General features: G+C 50.3%; 1 protein-coding gene across 1 annotated transcript in view; it reads right to left on the bottom strand.

Annotated features, from left to right (window-relative positions):
* The window catches only part of LOC138657667 (zinc finger protein 271-like), a 121,907-nt gene that overhangs the window by 75,238 nt on the left and 26,722 nt on the right, over window positions 1-19,947 (bottom strand). Inside the window, exons 2-3 of the mRNA XM_069745381.1 lie at window positions 4,383-4,523; window positions 3,908-4,081 (exon numbers count right to left, since the gene is read on the bottom strand). Of these exons, the coding sequence (XP_069601482.1) occupies window positions 3,908-4,081; window positions 4,383-4,466 (258 nt within the window). The 5' untranslated portion in view covers window positions 4,467-4,523. The remainder of the gene's footprint in view (window positions 1-3,907; window positions 4,082-4,382; window positions 4,524-19,947) is intronic.

Raw genomic sequence — 19,947 nt, 5'->3', positions numbered from 1 at the left:
ATAATCTCCCAGCAGTCACCTCTCCGCTCATCACCCAGAATCCTCCAGTCCTGTATAATGTCCCAGCAGTCACCTCTCCGCTCATCACCCAGAATCCTACAGTCCTGTATAATCTCCCAGCAGTCACCTCTCCGCTCATCACCCAGAATCCTCCAGTCCTGTATAATGTCCCAGCAGTCACCTCTCCGCTCATCACCCAGAATCCTCCAGTGCTGTATAATGTCCCAGCAGTCACCTCTCCGCTCATCACCCAGAATCCTCCAGTGCTGTATAATATCCCAGCAGTCTCCTCTCCGCTCATCACCCAGAAGCCTCCACTCCTGTATAATCTCCCAGCAGTCACCTCTCCGCTCATCACCCAGAATCCTCCAGTGCTGTATAATGTCCCAGCAGTCACCTCTCCGCTCATCACCCAGAAGCCTCCACTCCTGTATAATCTCCCAGCAGTCACCTCTCCGCTCATCACCCAGAATCCTCCAGTGCTGTATAATCTCCCAGCAGTCACCTCTCCGCTCATCACCCAGAATCCTCCAGTGCTGTATAATCTCCCAGCAGTCACCTCTCCGCTCATCACCCAGAATCCTCCAGTGCTGTATAATCTCCCAGCAGTCACCTCTCCGCTCATCACCCAGAATCCTCCAGTGCTGTATAATCTCCCAGCAGTCACCTCTCCGCTCATCACCCAGAATCCTCCAGTCCTGTATAATGTCCCAGCAGTCACCTCTCCGCTCATCACCCAGAATCCTCCAGTCCTGTATAATCTCCCAGCAGTCACCTCTCCGCTCATCACCCAGAATCCTCCAGTGCTGTATAATCTCCCAGCAGTCACCTCTCCGCTCATCACCCAGAATCCTCCAGTGCTGTATAATCTCCCAGCAGTCACCTCTCCGCTCATCACCCAGAATCCTACAGTGCTGTATAATCTCCCAGCAGTCACCTCTCCGCTCATCACCCAGAATCCTCCAGTCCTGTATAATGTCCCAGCAGTCACCTCTCCGCTCATCACCCAGAATCCTCCAGTGCTGTATAATGTCCCAGCAGTCACCTCTCCGCTCATCACCCAGAATCCTCCAGTGCTGTATAATGTCCCAGCAGTCACCTCTCCGCTCATCACCCAGAATCCTCCAGTGCTGTATAATGTCCCAGCAGTCACCTCTCCGCTCATCACCCAGAATCCTCCAGTGCTGTATAATGTCCCAGCAGTCACCTCTCCGCTCATCACCCAGAATCCTCCAGTCCTGTATAATGTCCCAGCAGTCACCTCTCCGCTCATCACCCAGAATCCTCCAGTGCTGTATAATGTCCCAGCAGTCACCTCTCCGCTCATCACCCAGAATCCTCCAGTGCTGTATAATGTCCCAGCAGTCACCTCTCCGCTCATCACCCAGAATCCTCCAGTCCTGTATAATGTCCCAGCAGTCACCTCTCCGCTCATCACCCAGAATCCCCCAGTCCTGTATAATGTCCCAGCAGTCTCCTCTCCGCTCATCACCCAGAATCCTCCAGTGCTGTATAATGTCCCAGCAGTCACCTCTCCGCTCATCACCCAGAATCCTCCAGTCCTGTATAATCTCCCAGCAGTCACCTCTCCGCTCATCACCCAGAATCCTCCAGTGCTGTATAATCTCCCAGCAGTCACCTCTCCGCTCATCACCCAGAATCCTCCAGTGCTGTATAATGTCCCAGCAGTCACCTCTCCGCTCATCACCCAGAATCCTGCAGTCCTGTATAATGTCCCAGCAGTCTCCTCTCCGCTCATCACCCAGAATCCTCCAGTCCTGTATAATCTCCCAGCAGTCACCTCTCCGCTCATCACCCAGAATCCTCCAGTGCTGTATAATGTCCCAGCAGTCACCTCTCCGCTCATCACCCAGAATCCTCCAGTCCTGTATAATCTCCCAGCAGTCACCTCTCCGCTCATCACCCAGAATCCTCCAGTGCTGTATAATCTCCCAGCAGTCTCCTCTCCGCTCATCACCCAGAATCCTCCAGTGCTGTATAATGTCCCAGCAGTCACCTCTCCGCTCATCACCCAGAATCCTCCAGTCCTGTATAATGTCCCAGCAGTCACCTCTCCGCTCATCACCCAGAATCCTCCAGTGCTGTATAATGTCCCAGCAGTCACCTCCCCGCTCATCACCCAGAATCCTCCAGTGCTGTATAATGTCCCAGCAGTCACCTCTCCGCTCATCACCCAGAATCCTCCAGTGCTGTATAATGTCCCAGCAGTCACCTCTCCGCTCATCACCCAGAATCCTCCAGTCCTGTATAATCTCCCAGCAGTCACCTCTCCGCTCATCACCCAGAATCCTCCAGTGCTGTATAATCTCCCAGCAGTCACCTCTCCGCTCATCACCCAGAATCCTACAGTCCTGTATAATCTCCCAGCAGTCACCTCTCCGCTCATCACCCAGAATCCTCCAGTGCTGTATAATCTCCCAGCAGTCACCTCTCCGCTCATCACCCAGAATCCTACAGTGCTGTATAATCTCCCAGCAGTCACCTCTCCGCTCATCACCCAGAATCCTCCAGTGCTGTATAATGTCCCAGCAGTCACCTCTCCGCTCATCACCCAGAATCCTCCAGTGCTGTATAATGTCCCAGCAGTCACCTCTCCGCTCATCACCCAGAATCCTCCAGTGCTGTATAATGTCCCAGCAGTCACCTCTCCGCTCATCACCCAGAATCCTCCAGTGCTGTATAATGTCCCAACAGTCACCTCTCCGCTCATCACCCAGAATCCTCCAGTGCTGTATAATGTCCCAGCAGTCACCTCTCCGCTCATCACCCAGAATCCTCCAGTGCTGTATAATGTCCCAGCAGTCTCCTCTCCGCTCATCACCCAGAATCCTCCAGTGCTGTATAATGTCCCAGCAGTCACCTCTCCGCCCATCACCCAGAATCCTCCAGTGCTGTATAATATCCCAGCAGTCACCTCTCCGCTCATCACCCAGAATCCTCCAGTGCTGTATAATCTCCCAGCAGTCACCTCTCCGCTCATCACCCAGAATCCTCCAGTCCTGTATAATCTCCCAGCAGTCACCTCTCCGCTCATCACCCAGAATCCTCCAGTGCTGTATAATCTCCCAGCAGTCACCTCTCCGCTCATCACCCAGAATCCTCCAGTGCTGTATAATGTCCCAGCAGTCACCTCTCCGCTCATCACCCAGAATCCTCCAGTCCTGTATAATGTCCCAGCAGTCTCCTCTCCGCTCATCACCCAGAATCCTCCAGTCCTGTATAATCTCCCAGCAGTCACCTCTCCGCTCATCACCCAGAATCCTCCAGTGCTGTATAATGTCCCAGCAGTCTCCTCTCCGCTCATCACCCAGAATCCTCCAGTGCTGTATAATGTCCCAGCAGTCACCTCTCCGCTCATCACCCAGAATCCTCCAGTCCTGTATAATCTCCCAGCAGTCACCTCTCCGCTCATCACCCAGAATCCTCCAGTGCTGTATAATCTCCCAGCAGTCACCTCTCCGCTCATCACCCAGAATCCTCCAGTCCTGTATAATGTCCCAGCAGTCACCTCTCCGCTCATCACCCAGAATCCTCCAGTGCTGTATAATCTCCCAGCAGTCACCTCTCCGCTCATCACCCAGAATCCTCCAGTCCTGTATAATCTCCCAGCAGTCACCTCTCCTCTCATCACCCAGAATCCTCCAGTGCTGTATAATGTCCCAGCAGTCACCTCTCCGCTCATCACCCAGAATCCTCCAGTCCTGTATAATCTCCCAGCAGTCACCTCTCCGCTCATCACCCAGAATCCTCCTGTCCTGTATAATGTCCCAGCAGTCTCCTCTCCGCTCATCACCCAGAATCCTCCAGTCCTGTATAATCTCCCAGCAGTCACCTCTCCGCTCATCACCCAGAATCCTCCAGTGCTGTATAATCTCCCAGCAGTCACCTCTCCGCTCAGCAGCTCAATCATCTTGTTGCTGAGCTCCAGGATCTTCTTGTTCCTCTCATGTAGCAGGGAGTGCGGGGGAGGCTCTGTGATGGGGCTCCGCCCTCCTGACTCCTGGAGATGGATGATGGGAGTCACACCGCCCCCCGGTGTCTTCCTCACTATTGTGTAATCCTGTGTATGGAGAGAGACACTTAGGGAGAAGATTCCTTCCCGACTCCAGACCTGACAATCAGTAGAAATCCCGGGATCAATAACCGTCTCCAGTAATCTGGGGCCATAACCGGGAATATTATTGCCCCCCGGACAGACATCCCGGCCCCTCTACAGCTCTTATAGGGAATCCCCATGACAACTCCTCCGGGCAGAGCGCTCCACACAATCACTGCTCTTACAGGAAAGAATCCTTCTCTCTATTCCGATGTCGGACTTGTCACAGAACACAATAAAGCTGATAGAAATGTAGAGGAGTTACCTCTCCGCTCAGCAGGGAGACGATCTCCAGGGCGAAGTGGAATAATCTTCTGGTGGTCTCATCCCTGTCCATCCTCGGGGTCATTCAGGAGGAGGAGGGATGAGCACTGGATCAGCTGGAGGGATCTCGTCCTGCCGGCGTCTTCATGATGAAGGAGAAGATGGAAATCACAGGGGACGAGAGAACGACAATCACTAAATTCTGCCAAATATCAACATTTATCAGGAAGAATCTGGAGGAAAAGCCACAAAACTCCACCGCGGCCTCCTCCGCCGATCTGACCGCTCATCATCAGCCTCGTAGAGGGAGGACTGTCACCGTGGTAACTACATCACCCGTGAGGGGCAGGTCACTGTGGTAACTCCACCTCCAGCTGAGGACGGTCAACGTGGTAACTACACCGCTAGCAGGGGACAGTCACCATGGTAACTACACCGCCAGCAGAGGACGGTCATCGTGGTAACTACATCACCAGCTGAGGACTGTCAACGTGGTAACTACTGCTAGTGGGGGACAGTCACCATGGTAACTACACCGCCAGCAGAGGTCTGTCACCATGGTAACTATACTGCCAGCAGAGGTCGGTCACCATGGTAACTACACCGCCAGAGATTGACGGTCACTACGGTAACTACACTGCCAGCGGAGGCTGTGAGATGAGGAGGTGCTGTACATCCCTGTTGCTATAGTCCCTTCCAAGGAGAGCTACCGTATTTTTCTGACTATAAGATGCACTTTTTTCCTCCCAAAATGTGGAGAAAAATGTGGAGTTCGTCTTACAGTCCGGATCTACCGGCTCTGGCTGTGGTGGGGAGGTAGGGAGCGGTTTCGGCAGAGCAGAGGGTCACAGAGGCAGGAGCCAGCAGATGCGGCTAACTCCTGTGCCCGTTGCTAGAGAGAAATGAATATTCACTGCATTCCATGGCCATGGGCGTGGAGGGCAATGAATATTCATTTCTTTTTGGCATCCTGGTATGATTGGTCTAATCCCGGTCCTGGTATTATTGGTCCCATCCTTATTCTGTTATGATTAGTCCAATCCCGGTCCTGGCATGCATGGCCCCATCAGAAAAGATTAAAAAAAAAACATTACACTTACCTTCCAGGCGCTCCCTCGCAGCGTCCTGCTCCGGTGCCAGAAACTGCTTAATGCTTGTAATGGCAGGGACGTGACCTGTTGTGAGTTCTGTTTTTGGGCTCCCTCTGGTGGTTACTGTTGGTACTGGGTGACTTGTGTTCTCTGCGGTCTCTGGTGTCCACCTGTTCCATCAGGTTATGGGAGTTTCCTATTTAACCTGGCCTTTTTGTCATTTCCTCGCCGGCTATCAATGTAATCAGCGTGTCTTTTTACCTCTGCTCCCTGCGTCTGTTATCTTCAGGACAAGCTAAGTTTTGATTTTCCTGTTCCACGTTTTGCTTTATTTTTGTCTTAGTCCAGCTTGCTGATATGTGATTCCTTGCTGCTGGTTGCTCTAGTGGGCTGAAATTACTCCTCATGTTCCATGAGTTGGCACATGAGTTCAAGTAATTTCAGGATGGTTTTTTGAAGGGTTTTTCGCTGACCGCGCAGTTCACTTTTGTATCCTCTGCTATCTAGCTTTAGCGGGCCTCATTTTTGCTGATTCTATTTTCATAACTACGTATGTGCTTTCTTCTCATTTCACCGTTATTACATGTGGGGGGCTGCTATTTCTGTGGGGTGTTTCTCTGGAGGCAAGTGAGGTCTGTGTTTCTTCTAATAGGGGAAGTTAATCCTTCGGCTGGCGCGAGACGTCTAGGAATCATCGTAGGCACGTTCCCCGGCTACTGCTAGTTGTGTGTTTAGGTTCAGGATCGCGGTCAGCTCAGGTTCCATCACCCTAGAGCTTGTTTTGTTTTTGTGCTTGTCCTTTTGTGATCCCCTGCCATTGGGATCATGACAGTATAGCCGGCCAGAAAAAATTGGTCATCGTTAAGGCTGAAGTAGGAGGAAAAGTAGTCTGAGGAGGTTTTGTTTTTTTTGTTTTTTTCCCCTCCTCAGTGTTTGCTGCCTAGCCTTAATTGCAGCTTGGCGGTTTTTTTTTTCCCTCCTCTTAATCCTTGAATGGCTCTGACCTCAGCTGTTTATCATGGACGTCCAGAGTTTGGCTTCCAGCCTGAATAATCTTGCTGCTAAGGTTCAAAATATACAAGATTTTGTTGTACATATGCCTATGTCTGAACCTAGAATTCCTATCCCAGAGTTTTTTTCTGGAGATAGATCTAGTTTTCTGAATTTTAGGAACAATTGCAAGTTGTTTCTTTCTTTGAAATCTCGCTCCTCTGGAGACCCTGCTCAGCAGGTCAAGATTGTTATATCTTTCCTGCGGGGTGACCCTCAGAATTGGGCATTTGCATTGGCACCAGGGGATCCTGCGTTGCTCAATGTGGATGCGTTTTTTCTGGCATTGGGTTTGCTCTATGAGGAACCTAACCTAGAGATTCAGGCTGAAAAAGCTTTATTGGCTCTCTCTCAGGGGCAAGATGAAGCAGAAATATATTGTCAGAAATTTCGGAAATGGTCGGCGCTTACTCAGTGGAATGAGTGCGCTCTGGCTGCAAAATTTAGAGATGGCCTTTCTGAGGCCATTAAAGATGTTATGGTGGGGTTCCCGGCGCCTACAGGTCTGAATGAGTCCATGACTATGGCTATTCAGATTGATCGGCGTTTACGGGAGCGCAAACCTGTGCACCATTTGGCGGTGTCTTCTGAACAGGCACCTGTGATAATGCAATGTGATAGAATTCAGTCCAGAAGTGAACGGCAAAATTATAGGCGGAAAAATGGATTGTGTTTTTATTGTGGTGATTCAGCTCATGTTATATCAGCATGCTCTAAACGCACAAAAAAGGTTGATAAGTCTGTTGCCATTGGTACTTTACAGTCTAAGTTCATTCTGTCTGTGACTCTGATTTGTTCATTATCATCCATTTCCGTCGATGCCTATGTGGATTCAGGCGCTGCCCTGAGTCTTATGGATTGGTCATTTGCCAATCGCTGTGGGTTTAGTCTGGAACCTCTGGCAGTTCCTATTCCTTTGAAAGGAATTGACTCTACACCTTTGGCTATGAATAAACCTCAGTACTGGACACGTGACCATGCGTATGACTCCCGTTCATCAGGAGGTGATTCGCTTCCTGGTACTGTATAATTTACATGATGTCTTAGTGCTTGGTCTGCCATGGTTACAAACTCATAACCCAGTCCTGGACTGGAAAACAATGTCTGTGTTAAGCTGGGGATGTCAGGGGGTTCATGATAATGCATCTCCGATTTCTATCGCTTCATCTACTCCTTCTGAGGTTCCGGTATTTTTGTCTGATTATCGGGAGGTTTTTGAGGAGCCTAAGCTCAGATCGCTTCCTCCTCACAGGGATTACGATTGTGCTATAGATTTGATTCCTGGCAGTAAATTCCCTAAAGGTCGTTTGTTCAATCTGTCAGTGCCAGAGCATACTGCTATGCGGAATTATGTTAAGGAGTCCTTGGAAAAGGGACATATCCGTCCATCTTCGTCCCCTTTGGGAGCAGGTTTTTTTTTCGTGGCCAAAAAAGATGGTTCCTTGAGGCCTTGCATAGATTATCGTCTTTTGAATAAGATTACAGTCAAATATCAGTATCCTTTGCCATTGTTGACTGATTTGTTCGCTCGCATTAAGGGGGCTAAATGGTTCACTAAGATTGATCTTCGGGGTGCGTATAATCTTGTGCGGATAAGGCAGGGTGATGAGTGGAAAACCGCATTTAATACGCCTGAGGGCCATTTCGAGTATTTGGTGATGCCTTTTGGACTTTCTAATGCTCCTTCTGTCTTCCAGTCTTTTATGCACGATATTTTCCGTGAATATCTGGATAAATTTATTATCGTGTATTTGGATGATGTTTTGGTTTTTTCTGATGACTGGGAGTCTCATGTTCAGCAGGTCAGGAAGGTGTTTCAGGTCCTGCGGGCCAATTCTTTGTTTGTAAAGGGTTCTAAATGTCTCTTTGGAGTCCAGAAGATTTCTTTTTTGGGGTATATTTTTTCCCCTTCTACTATTGAGATGGATCCCGTCAAGGTTCAGGCTATTTGTGACTGGACGCAGCCTACATCTCTTAAGAGTCTACAGAAGTTCTTGGGCTTTGCTAATTTTTATCGTCGCTTCATAACTAATTTTTCTAGTGTTGTTAAGCCTTTGACGGATTTGACTAAGAAGGGTGCTGATGTTACTGATTGGTCTCCTGCGGCTGTGGAGGCCTTTCAGGAACTTAAGCGCCGGTTTTCTTCTGCTCCTGTGTTGCGTCAGCCAGATACGTCGCTTCCTTTTCAGGTTGAGGTTGATGCTTCCGACATCGGAGCGGGGGCGGTTTTGTCACAGAGAAGCTCCGATGGCTCAGTGATGAAGCCATGTGCGTTCTTTTCTAGAAAATTTTCGGCCGCTGAACGGAATTATGATGTTGGTAATCGGGAGCTTTTGGCCATGAAGTGGGCATTTGGGGAGTGGCGTCATTGGCTTGAGGGTGCTAGACATCGTGTGCTGGTCTTGACTGATCACAAAAATTTGATGTACCTTGAGTCTGCCAAGCGTCTGAATCCTAGACAGGCTCGTTGGTCACTGTTTTTCTCCCGTTTCAATTTTGTGGTTTCATACCTGCCAGGTTCAAAGAATGTGAAGGCGGATGCTCTTTCTAGGAGTTTTGTGCCTGACTCCCCTGGAAATTCTGAGCCCACTGGTATCCTTAGGGATGGGGTGATTTTGTCGGCTGTCTCCCCAGACTTGCGACGTGCTTTGCAGGAGTTTCAGGCAGATAAACCTGATCGTTGTCCGCCGGAAAGACTGTTTGTTCCGGATAATTGGACCAGTAGATTTATCTCCGAGGTCCATTCTTCTGTGTTGGCAGGTCATCCTGGAATATTTGGTACTAGAGACTTGGTGGCCAGGTCTTTTTGGTGGCCTTCCTTGTCGAGGGATGTGCGTTCTTTCGTGCAGTCTTGTGGAGTTTGCGCTCGGGTTAAGCCTTGCTGTTCTCGGGCCGGTGGATTGTTGTCACCTTTGCCTATCCCGAAGAGGCCTTGGACGCACATTTCCATGGACTTTATTTCGGATCTCCCTGTCTCTCAAAAAATGTCCGTCATATGGGTTGTGTGTGACCGCTTTTCTAAGATGGTTCATCTGGTCCCCTTGCCTAAGTTACCTTCCTCCTCTGAGTTGGTCCCTCTGTTTTTTCAGAACGTGGTTCGTTTGCATGGGATTCCGGAGAACATCGTTTCTGACAGGGGATCCCAGTTTGTGTCTAGATTTTGGCGGACGTTCTGTGCTAAGATGGGCATTGATTTGTCCTTTTCGTCTGCATTCCATCCCCAGACGAATGGCCAGACGGAACGAACTAATCAGACTTTAGAAACTTATTTAAGGTGTTTTGTTTCTGCTGATCAAGATGACTGGGTTTCCTTTTTGCCGCTTGCCGAGTTTGCCCTTAATAATCGGGCTAGTTCTGCTACCTTGGTTTCTCCTTTCTTTTGTAATTCGGGGTTTCATCCTCGTTTTTCCTCTGGTCAGGTGGAGCCTTCTGATTGTCCTGGAGTGGACATGGTGGTGGATAGGTTGCATCGGATTTGGAGTCATGTGGTGGACAATTTGAAGTTGTCCCAGGAGAGGGCTCAGCAGTTTGCTAATCGCCGTCGCCGCGTGGGTCCTCGACTTCATGTTGGGGACTTGGTGTGGTTGTCTTCTCGTTTTGTTCCTATGAAGGTCTCTTCTCCTAAGTTCAAGCCTCGGTTCATCGGTCCCTATAGGATCTTGGAAATTCTTAACCCTGTGTCGTTTCGTTTGGATCTCCCGGCATCGTTTGCTATTCATAATGTGTTCCATCGGTCGTTGTTGCGGAAGTATGAGGTACCTGTTGTTCCTTCGCTTGAGCCTCCTGCTCCGGTGCTGGTGGAGGGTGAATTGGAGTATGTTGTGGAGAAGATCTTGGATTCTCGTGTTTCCAGACGGAAACTCCAGTATTTGGTCAAGTGGAAGGGTTATGGTCAGGTGGATAATTCTTGGGTGATTGCCTCTGATGTTAATGCTGCCGATTTGGTCCGTGCTTTTCATAGGGCTCATCCTGGTCGCCCTGGTGGTTCTCGTGAGGGTTCGGTGACCCCTCCTCAAGGGGGGGGGTACTGTTGTGAGTTCTGTTTTTGGGCTCCCTCTGGTGGTTACTGTTGGTACTGGGTGACTTGTGTTCTCTGCGGTCTCTGGTGTCCACCTGTTCCATCAGGTTATGGGAGTTTCCTATTTAACCTGGCTTTTTTGTCATTTCCTCGCCGGCTATCAATGTAATCAGCGTGTCTTTTTACCTCTGCTCCCTGCGTCTGTTATCTTCAGGACAAGCTAAGTTTTGATTTTCCTGTTCCACGTTTTGCTTTATTTTTGTCTTAGTCCAGCTTGCTGATATGTGATTCCTTGCTGCTGGTTGCTCTAGTGGGCTGAAATTACTCCTCATGTTCCATGAGTTGGCACATGAGTTCAAGTAATTTCAGGATGTTTTTTTGAAGGGTTTTTCGCTGACTGCGCAGTTCACTTTTGTATCCTCTGCTATCTAGCTTTAGCGGGCCTCATTTTTGCTGATTCTATTTTCATAACTACGTATGTGCTTTCTTCTCATTTCACCGTTATTACATGTGGGGGGCTGCTATTTCTGTGGGGTGTTTCTCTGGAGGCAAGTGAGGTCTGTGTTTCTTCTAATAGGGGAAGTTAATCCTTCGGCTGGCGCGAGACGTCTAGGAATCATCGTAGGCACGTTCCCCGGCTACTGCTAGTTGTGTGTTTAGGTTCAGGATCGCGGCCAGCTCAGGTTCCATCACCCTAGAGCTTGTTTTGTTTTTGTGCTTGTCCTTTTGTGATCCCCTGCCATTGGGATCATGACAGTGACCGCCGGCTGCAGCAGGAAGGCTCCGGCTGACACTGCGCGCTACTGAAGAGCAATGAATACTCACTGCTCTCTGCGATGTACAGTCCCAGGGAGTATTCCGGCAGCCGTGCTCTGCCTGTGACATCCCTGACATGTGCTTCTTACAAGCACTAATCAGCTGCTGGCAACGGAGTAGGACGCTGCGAGGAAGCGGAGGAAGGAAGTGTTATGTTTTTTTTTTTTTTTTCTGATGGGGCCAATCATACCAGGATAGGGATGAGGGGGCCATGCATACCAGGAAGAGGGGCCATGCATACCAGGACCGGGATGAGGGGGCCATGCATACCAGGATAGGGATGAGGGGCCATGTATACCAGGATAGGGATGAGGCCATGTATACCAGGACCGGGATGAGGGGGCCATGCAAACCAGGAACGGGATGAGGGGGCCATGCATACCAGGATAGGGATGAGGGGCCATGTATACCAGGATAGGGATGAGGCCATGTATACCAGGACAGGGATGAGGGGGCCATGCATACCATGACCGGGATGAGGGGCTATGCATACCAGGATAGGGATGAGGGGCCATGTATACCAGGACCGTGATGAGGGGGCCATGCATACCAGGACCGGGATGAGGGGGCCATGTATACCAGGAAGAGGGGCCATGTATACCAGGATAGGGATGAGGGGGCTATACATACCAGGATAGGGATGAGGGGGCTATACATACCAGGATAGGGATGAGGGGGCTATACATACCAGGATAGGGATGAGGGGGCTATACATACCAGGATAGGGATGAGGGGGCCATGTATACCAGGATAGGGATGAGGCCATGTATACCAGGACCGGGATGAGGGGGCCATGCATACCAGGACCGGGATGAGGGGGCCATGTATACCAGGATAGGGATGAGGGGCCATGTATACCAGGATAGGGATGAGGAGGCCATGTATACCAGGATAGGGATAAGGGGCCATGTATACCAGGATAGGGATGAGGGGGCCATGTATACTAGGATAGGGATGAGGGAGCTATACATACCAGGATAGGGATGAGGCCATGTATACCAGGACCGGGATGAGGGGGCCATGCATACCAGGACCGGGATGAGGGGGCCATGTATACCAGGATAGGGATGAGGGGGCCATGTATACCAGGACCGGGATGAGGGGGCCATGCATACCAGGACCGGGATGAGGTGGCCATGTATACCAGGATAGGGATGAGGGGCCATGTATACCAGGATAGGGATGAGGAGGCCATGTATACCAGGATAGGGATGAGGGGCCATGTATACCAGGATAGGGATGAGGGGCCATGTATACCAGGATAGGGATGAGGAGGCCATGTATACCAGGATAGGGATGAGGGGCCATGTATACCAGGATAGGGATGAGGGGGCCATGTATACTAGGATAGGGATGAGGGAGCTATACATACCAGGATAGGGATGAGGGGGCTATACATACCAGGACCGGGATGAGGGGGCCATGCATACCAGGACAGGGATGAGGGGGCCATGTATACCAGGATAGGGATGAGGGAGCTATACATACCAGGATAGGGATGAGGGGGCCATGTATACCAGGATAGGGATGAGGAGGCCATGTATACCAGGATAGGGATGAGGAGGCCATGTATACCAGGATAGGGATGAGGGGCCATGTATACCAGGATAGGGATGAGGGGTCATGCATACCAGGATAGGGATGAGGGGGCTATACATACCAGGATAGGGATGAGGGGGCCATGCATACCAGGATAGGGATGAGGGGGCTATACATACCAGGATAGGGATGAGGGGGCCATGCATACCAGGATAGGGATGAGGGGGCCATGCATACCAGGATCGGGATGAGGGGGCCATGCATACCAGGATAGGGATGAGGGGGCCATGCATACCAGGATAGGGATGAGGGGGCCATGCATACCAGGATAGGGATGAGGGGGCCATGCATACCAGGATAGGGATGAGGGGGCCATGCATACCAGGATAGGGATGAGGGGGCTATACATACCAGGATAGTGATCAGGGGGCTATACATACCAGGATAGGGATGAGGGGGCTATACATACCAGGATAGGGATGAGGGGGCTATACATACCAGGATAGGGATGAGGGGGCCATGTATACCAGGATAGGGATGAGGCCATGTATACCAGGACCGGGATGAGGGGGCCATGCATACCAGGACCGGGATGAGGGGGCCATGTATACCAGGATAGGGATGAGGGGTCATGCATACCAGGATAGGGATGAGGGGGCTATACATAGCAGGATAGGGATGAGGGGGCTATACATACCAGGATAGGGATGAGGGGGCCATGCATACCAGGATAGGGATGAGGGGGCCATGCATACCAGGATAGGGATGAGGGGGCCATGCATACCAGGATAGGGATGAGGGGGCCATGTATACCAGGATAGGGATGAGCGAGCTATACATACCAGGATAGGGATGAGGGGGCTATACATACCAGGACCGGGATGAGGGGGCCATGCATACCAGGATAGGGATGAGGGGGCCATGTATACCAGGATAGGGATGAGGGGGCCATGTATACCAGGATAGGGATGAGGAGGCCATGTATACCAGGATAGGGATGAGGGGGCTATACATACCAGGATAGGGATGAGGGGGCCATACATACCAGGATAGGGATAAGGGGGCCATACATACCAGGATAGGGATGAGGGGGCCATACATACCAGGATAGGGATGAGGGGGCCATACATACCAGGATAGGGATGAGGGGGCCATGCATACCAGGAATGGGATGAGGGGCCATGCATACCAGGATAGGGATGAGGGCGCCATGCATAACAGGATAGGGATGAGGGGGCATGCATACCAGGATAGGGATGAGGGGGCCATGCATAACAGGATAGGGATGAGGGGGCTATATATACCAGGATAAAGATGAGGGACCATGCATACCAGGATAGAGATGAGGGGGCCATGCATACCAGGATAGAGATGAGGGGGCCATGCATACCAGGATGGGGATGAGGGGGCCATGCATACCAGGATAGGGATGAGGGGGCCATGTATACCAGGATAGGGATGAGGAGCCATGCATACCAGGATAGGGATGAGGGGGCCATGTATACCAGGATAGGGATGAGGGGGCCATGCATACCAGGATAGGGATGAGGGGGCCATGCATACCAGGATGGGGATGAGGGGGCCATGCATACCAGGATGGGGATGAGGGGGTCATGCATACCAGGATAGGGATGAGGAGCCATGTATACCAGGATAGGGATGAGGGGGCCATGCATAACAGGATAGGGATGAGGGGGCTATATATACCAGGATAGAGATGAGGGACCATGCATACCAGGATAGAGATGAGGGGGCCATGCATACCAGGATGGGGATGAGGGGGCCATGCATACCAGGATAGGGATGAGGGGGCCATGTATACCAGGATAGGAATGAGGAGCCATGCATACCAGGATAGGGATGAGGGGGCCATGTATACCAGGATAGGGATGAGGGGGCCATGCATACCAGGATAGGGATGAGGGGGCCATGCATACCAGGATAGGGATGAGGGGGCCATGCATACCAAGATGGGGATGAGGGGGCCATGCATACCAGGATAGGGATGAGGGACCATGCATACCAGGATAGGGATGAGGGGACCTTATTTACCAGGATAAGGATATTAAATACAGAATTGACGACATTTTTTGCTTCATTTTTTCCCCTAATTTCCTCCTCTAAAACCTAGGTGCGTCTTATGGTCCGAAAAATAAGGTAATTTCAGCTGAGATACAAGCGATCGCCAATCTGCCATTATTGCTCCACATTAAAAATGAAATAAAATAATCACGATGCATCGGAGGCAAGAAAATACACAGAGCCGGTGTCTGTCCGTGTCCAATCATTGTCTGGTCTCAGATCCCGGTCACAAGTCTTTATTACAGCACAGAGAGGAGAGAGTGGGAGGAATGGCTTCTTACATTACCAGTACTTGTGAATAGCAAGGTGGTAAATGATGTCTCTATATAGAGGGTCCTTTGTGATCTGCGGAGAACTGGTCTGATAATTTCACACCGTAGATCTCTCCTCCCTCAGGTAATATGATGTAAGAAGCCATGGATCCAGACACGGATCGGACACGGACAGACGCGGCTTCTGCTCTTGTGTCTGATGTGATGATAGCTGGTAAATGTGCGGCGACTCCTGAGCTTCTCCTATAACTTCACATACAGGTTTCCACTACATAACACAACCCCCCCCACAGACCCCTCTATATAGAGACCGCACCCGGACTTACTGCTCTTATCAATAACACTTAGAATACAGAATTATCAGAGATATAGAGGGAGATGGAAGTGTCTAATAATAATCACAGTATCAATATTTACCAGAACATTAACCCCTTAACGACTGCCGATACGCCTTTAACGGTGGCAGTTAAGGGTACTTAAACCACAGGAAAAAGTGTATAGCGCCCCCAGAGTCGGAATTTCTCCGGGGTCTCGGCTGCAGGGGGTACAGAGAACATGATTCTGGTCAGTTTTTACTCACTCCAGTGTTGCGATCGCCGTTATTAACCGTATAACGGTGACTGCAAAAAAAAAGTCTGATTTTCCATTTAATTTCTCACTCCTCTGTGACCGCACATCAGAAGAGAGAGAAATAGGGTCCCCCGGTCCTGTGACCCCTCCCCCCCTATGTTCCTGCGTCCCCCCACGGCCGCCGGCATCGTTTTCCGGGAAGAAAATGGCGGGCGCATGTGCAGTACCCCCGCCGAGATCTGCCGGTCGGCACTTGGCAACAATAGATTTTTCTTATTGGTTCATTTTGATCACTATGATAGGGTCTATCACAGTAATCACAATAAAAAAATAGTAAATAAACCCCCCTTTATCCCCCCTTAGTAAGGGAAAAATTATAAAATTCAAAAAAATGGATTTATTTCCATTTTCCCTTTAGGGGTGTGTTTGGATTAGGGTTTCAGTTATAAATGGGGGTTTCCACTGTTTAGGCACATCAGGGGTCTCCAAACGCAACATGGTGTCTGATCTCCATTCCAGCCAATTCTGCGTTAAAAAGTCAAATGATGCTCCTTCCCTCCCGAGCTCTCCCATGCGCCCAAACAGTAGTTTACCCCCACACATGGGGTATCGGCGCACTCAGGACACATTGGACAACAAGTTTTGTAGCTCATTTTCTCCTTCTACCCTTGTGAAAATAAAAAACAAAAAATGGGTCTGAAGTAAAATGTTTTTAACCCCTTCCCGACCCATGACGCCACATAGGCGTCATGAAAGTCGGTGCCAATCCGACCCATGACGCCTATGTGGCGTCATGGAAAGATCGCGTCCCTGCAGATCGGGTGAAAGGGTTAACTCCCATTTCACCCGATCTGCAGGGACAGGGGGAGTGGTAGTTTAGCCCAGGGGGGGTGGCTTCACCCCCTCGTGGCTACGATCGCTCTGATTGGCTGTTGAAAGTGAAACTGCCAATCAGAGCGATTTGTAATATTTCACCTATTATAACAGGTGAAATATTACAATCCAGCCATGGCCGATGCTGAAATATCATCGGCCATGGCTGGAAATACTAATGTGCCCCCACCCCACCCCACCGATTGCCCCCCCAGCCCTCCGATCTGGCCGGTACACTGCTCCGGCTCCCCTCCGTCCAGTGCTCCGCTCCCCCCCGTGCTCTTGTCCGCTCCCCCCGTGCTCCAATCACCCCCCCGTGCTCCAATCACCCCCCCTGCACTCCGATCCACCCCCCCCGGTGCTCCATTCCACCCCCCGTGCTCCGTTCCAGCCCCCCCTTGCTCCGTTCCACGCCCCCCGTGCTCCGATCCACCCCCCCCGGTGCTCCATTCCACCCCCCGTGCTCCGTTCCAGCCCCCCGTGCTCCGTTCCACGCCCCCCGTGCTCCGTTCCACGCCCCCCGTGCTCCGTTCCACGCCCCCGTGCTCCGTTCCACCCCTCCCGCACTCCGATTCCCCCCCCCGTGCTCCGATCCCCCCCCCGTGGTCCCCCCCACCCCATCATACTTACCGATCCAGCCGGGGTCCCGTCCGTCTTCTCCCTGGGCGCCGCCATCTTCCAAAATGGCGGGCGCATGCGCAGTGCGCCCGCCGAATCTGCCGGCCGGCAGATTTGTTCCAAAGTGCATTTTGATCACTGAGATAGATTATATCTCAGTGATCAAAATAAAAAAAATAATAAATGACCCCCCCCCCCCTTTGTCACCCCCATAGGTAGGGACAATAAAAAAAATAAAGAAATTTTTTTTTTCCACTAATGTTAGAATAGGGTTAGGGTTAGGGGTAGGGTTAGGGGTAGGGTTAGGGGCAGGGTTAGGGGCAGGGTTAGGGTTAGGGGTAGGGTTAGGGTTTCGGTATGTGCACACGTATTCTGGTCCTCTGCGGATTTTTCCGCTGCGGATTTGATAAATCCGCAGTGCTAAACCGCTGCGGATTTACCGCGGTTTTTCTGCGCATTTCACTGCGGTTTTACAACTGCGATTTTCTATTTGAGCAGTTGTAAAACCGCTGCGGAATCCGCACAAAGAAGTGACATGCTGCGGAATGTAAACCGCTGCGTTTCCGTGCAGTTTTTCCGCAGCATGTGTACAGCGATTTTTGTTTCCCGTAGGTTTACATTGAACTGTAAACTCATGGGAAACTGCTGCGGATCTGCAGCGTTTTCCGCAGCGTGTGCACATACCTTTAGAATTAGGCTATGTGCACACGGTGTGGATTGGCCGCTGCGGATTCGCAGCAGTGTTCCATCAGGTTTACAGTACCATGTAAACATATGAAAAACCAAATCCGCTGTGCCCATGGTGCGGAAAATACCGCGCGGAAACGCTGCGTTATATTTTCCGCAGCATGTCAATTCTTTGTGCGGATTCCGCAGCGTTTTACACCTGTTCCTCAATAGGAATCCGCAGGTGAAATCCGCACAAAAAACACTGGAAATCCGCGGAAAATCCGCAGGTAAAATGCAGTGCCTTTTACCCGCCGATTTTTCAAAAATGGTGCGGAAATATCTCACACGAATCCGCAACGTGGGCACATAGCCTTAGGGTTAGGGTTGGAATTAGGGTTGTGGTTAGGGTTGTGATTAGGGTTATGGCTACAGTTGGGATTAGGGTTAGGGGTGTGTTGGGGTTCGTGTTGGAGGTAGAATTGAGGGGTTACCACTGTTTAGGCACATCAGGGGTCTCCAAACGCAACATGGCGCCACCATTGATTCCAGCCAATCTCGTATTCAAAAAGTCAAATGGTGCTCCCTCACTTCCGAGCCCTGACGTGTGCCCAAACAGTGGTTTACCCCCACATATGGGGTACCAGCGTACTCAGGACAAACTGCGCAACAATTACTGGGGTCCAATTTCTCCTGTTACCCTTGTGAATCAAAAAAAATGCTTGCTAAAACATAATTTTTGAGGAAAGAAAAATGATTTTTTATTTTCACGGCTCTGCGTTGTAAACGTCTGTGAAGCACTTGGGGGTTCAAAGTGCTCACCACATATCTAGATAAATTCCTTGGGGGGTCTAATTTCTAAAATGGGGTCACTTGTGGGGGTTTCTACTGTTTAGGCACACCAGGGGCTCTGCAAACGCAACGTGACACCCGCAGACCATTCCATCAAAGTCTGCATTTCAAAAGTCACTACTTTCCTTCTGAGCCCCGACGTGTGCCCAAACAGTGGTTTACCCCCACTCATGGGGTATCACCGTACTCAGGAGAAACTGGACAACAAATATTGGGGTCCAATTTCTTCTGTAACCCTTGGGAAAATAAAAAATTCTGGGCTAAATAATTATTTTTGAGGAAAGAAAACATATTTATTATTTTCACGGCTCTGCATTATAAACTTCTATGAAGCACTTGGGGGTTCAAAGTGCTCACCACACATCTAGATAAGTTCCTTTGGGGGTCTAGTTTCCAAAATTGGGTCACTTGTGGGGGGTTTCTACTGTTAAGCCACATCAGGGGCTCTGCAAACGCAACGTGACGCCCACAGAGCATTCCATCAAAGTCTGCATTTCAAAACGTCACTACTTCACTTCCGAGCCCCGGCATGTGCCCAAACAGTGATTTACCCCCACATATGGGGTATCAGCGTACTCAGGAGAAACTGGACAACAACTTTTGGGGTCAAATTTCTCCTGTTACCCTTGGGAAAATAAAAAATTGCAGGCTAAAAGATCATTTTTGAGAAAATAATTTTTTTTTTTTTATTTTCATGGCTCTGCGTTATAAACTTCTGTGAAGCACTTGGGGGTTCAAAGTCCTCACCACACATCTAGATTAGTTCCTTTGGGGGTCTAGTTTCCAAAATGGTGTCATTTCTGGGGGATCTCCAATGTTTAGGCACACAGGGGCTCTCCAAACGTGACATGGTGTCCGCTAATGATTGGAGCTAATTTTCCATTTAAAAAGCCAAATGGCGTGCCATCCCTTCCGAGCCCTGCCGTGCGCCCAAACAGTGGTTTACCCCCACATATGGGGTATCAGCGTACTCAGGACAAACTGGACAACAATATTTGGGGTCCAATTTCTCCTATTATCCTTGGCAAAATAGGAAATTCCAGGCTAAAAAATCATTTTTGAGGAAAGAAAAATTATTTTTTATTTTCATGGCTCTGCGTTATAAACTTCTGTGAAGCA

Source organism: Ranitomeya imitator, chromosome 1 (genome assembly GCF_032444005.1).
Source record: "Ranitomeya imitator isolate aRanImi1 chromosome 1, aRanImi1.pri, whole genome shotgun sequence".
Classification (NCBI taxonomy): Eukaryota; Metazoa; Chordata; class Amphibia; order Anura; family Dendrobatidae; genus Ranitomeya; species Ranitomeya imitator.
This window is presented reverse-complemented; position numbering and strand designations above follow the sequence as displayed.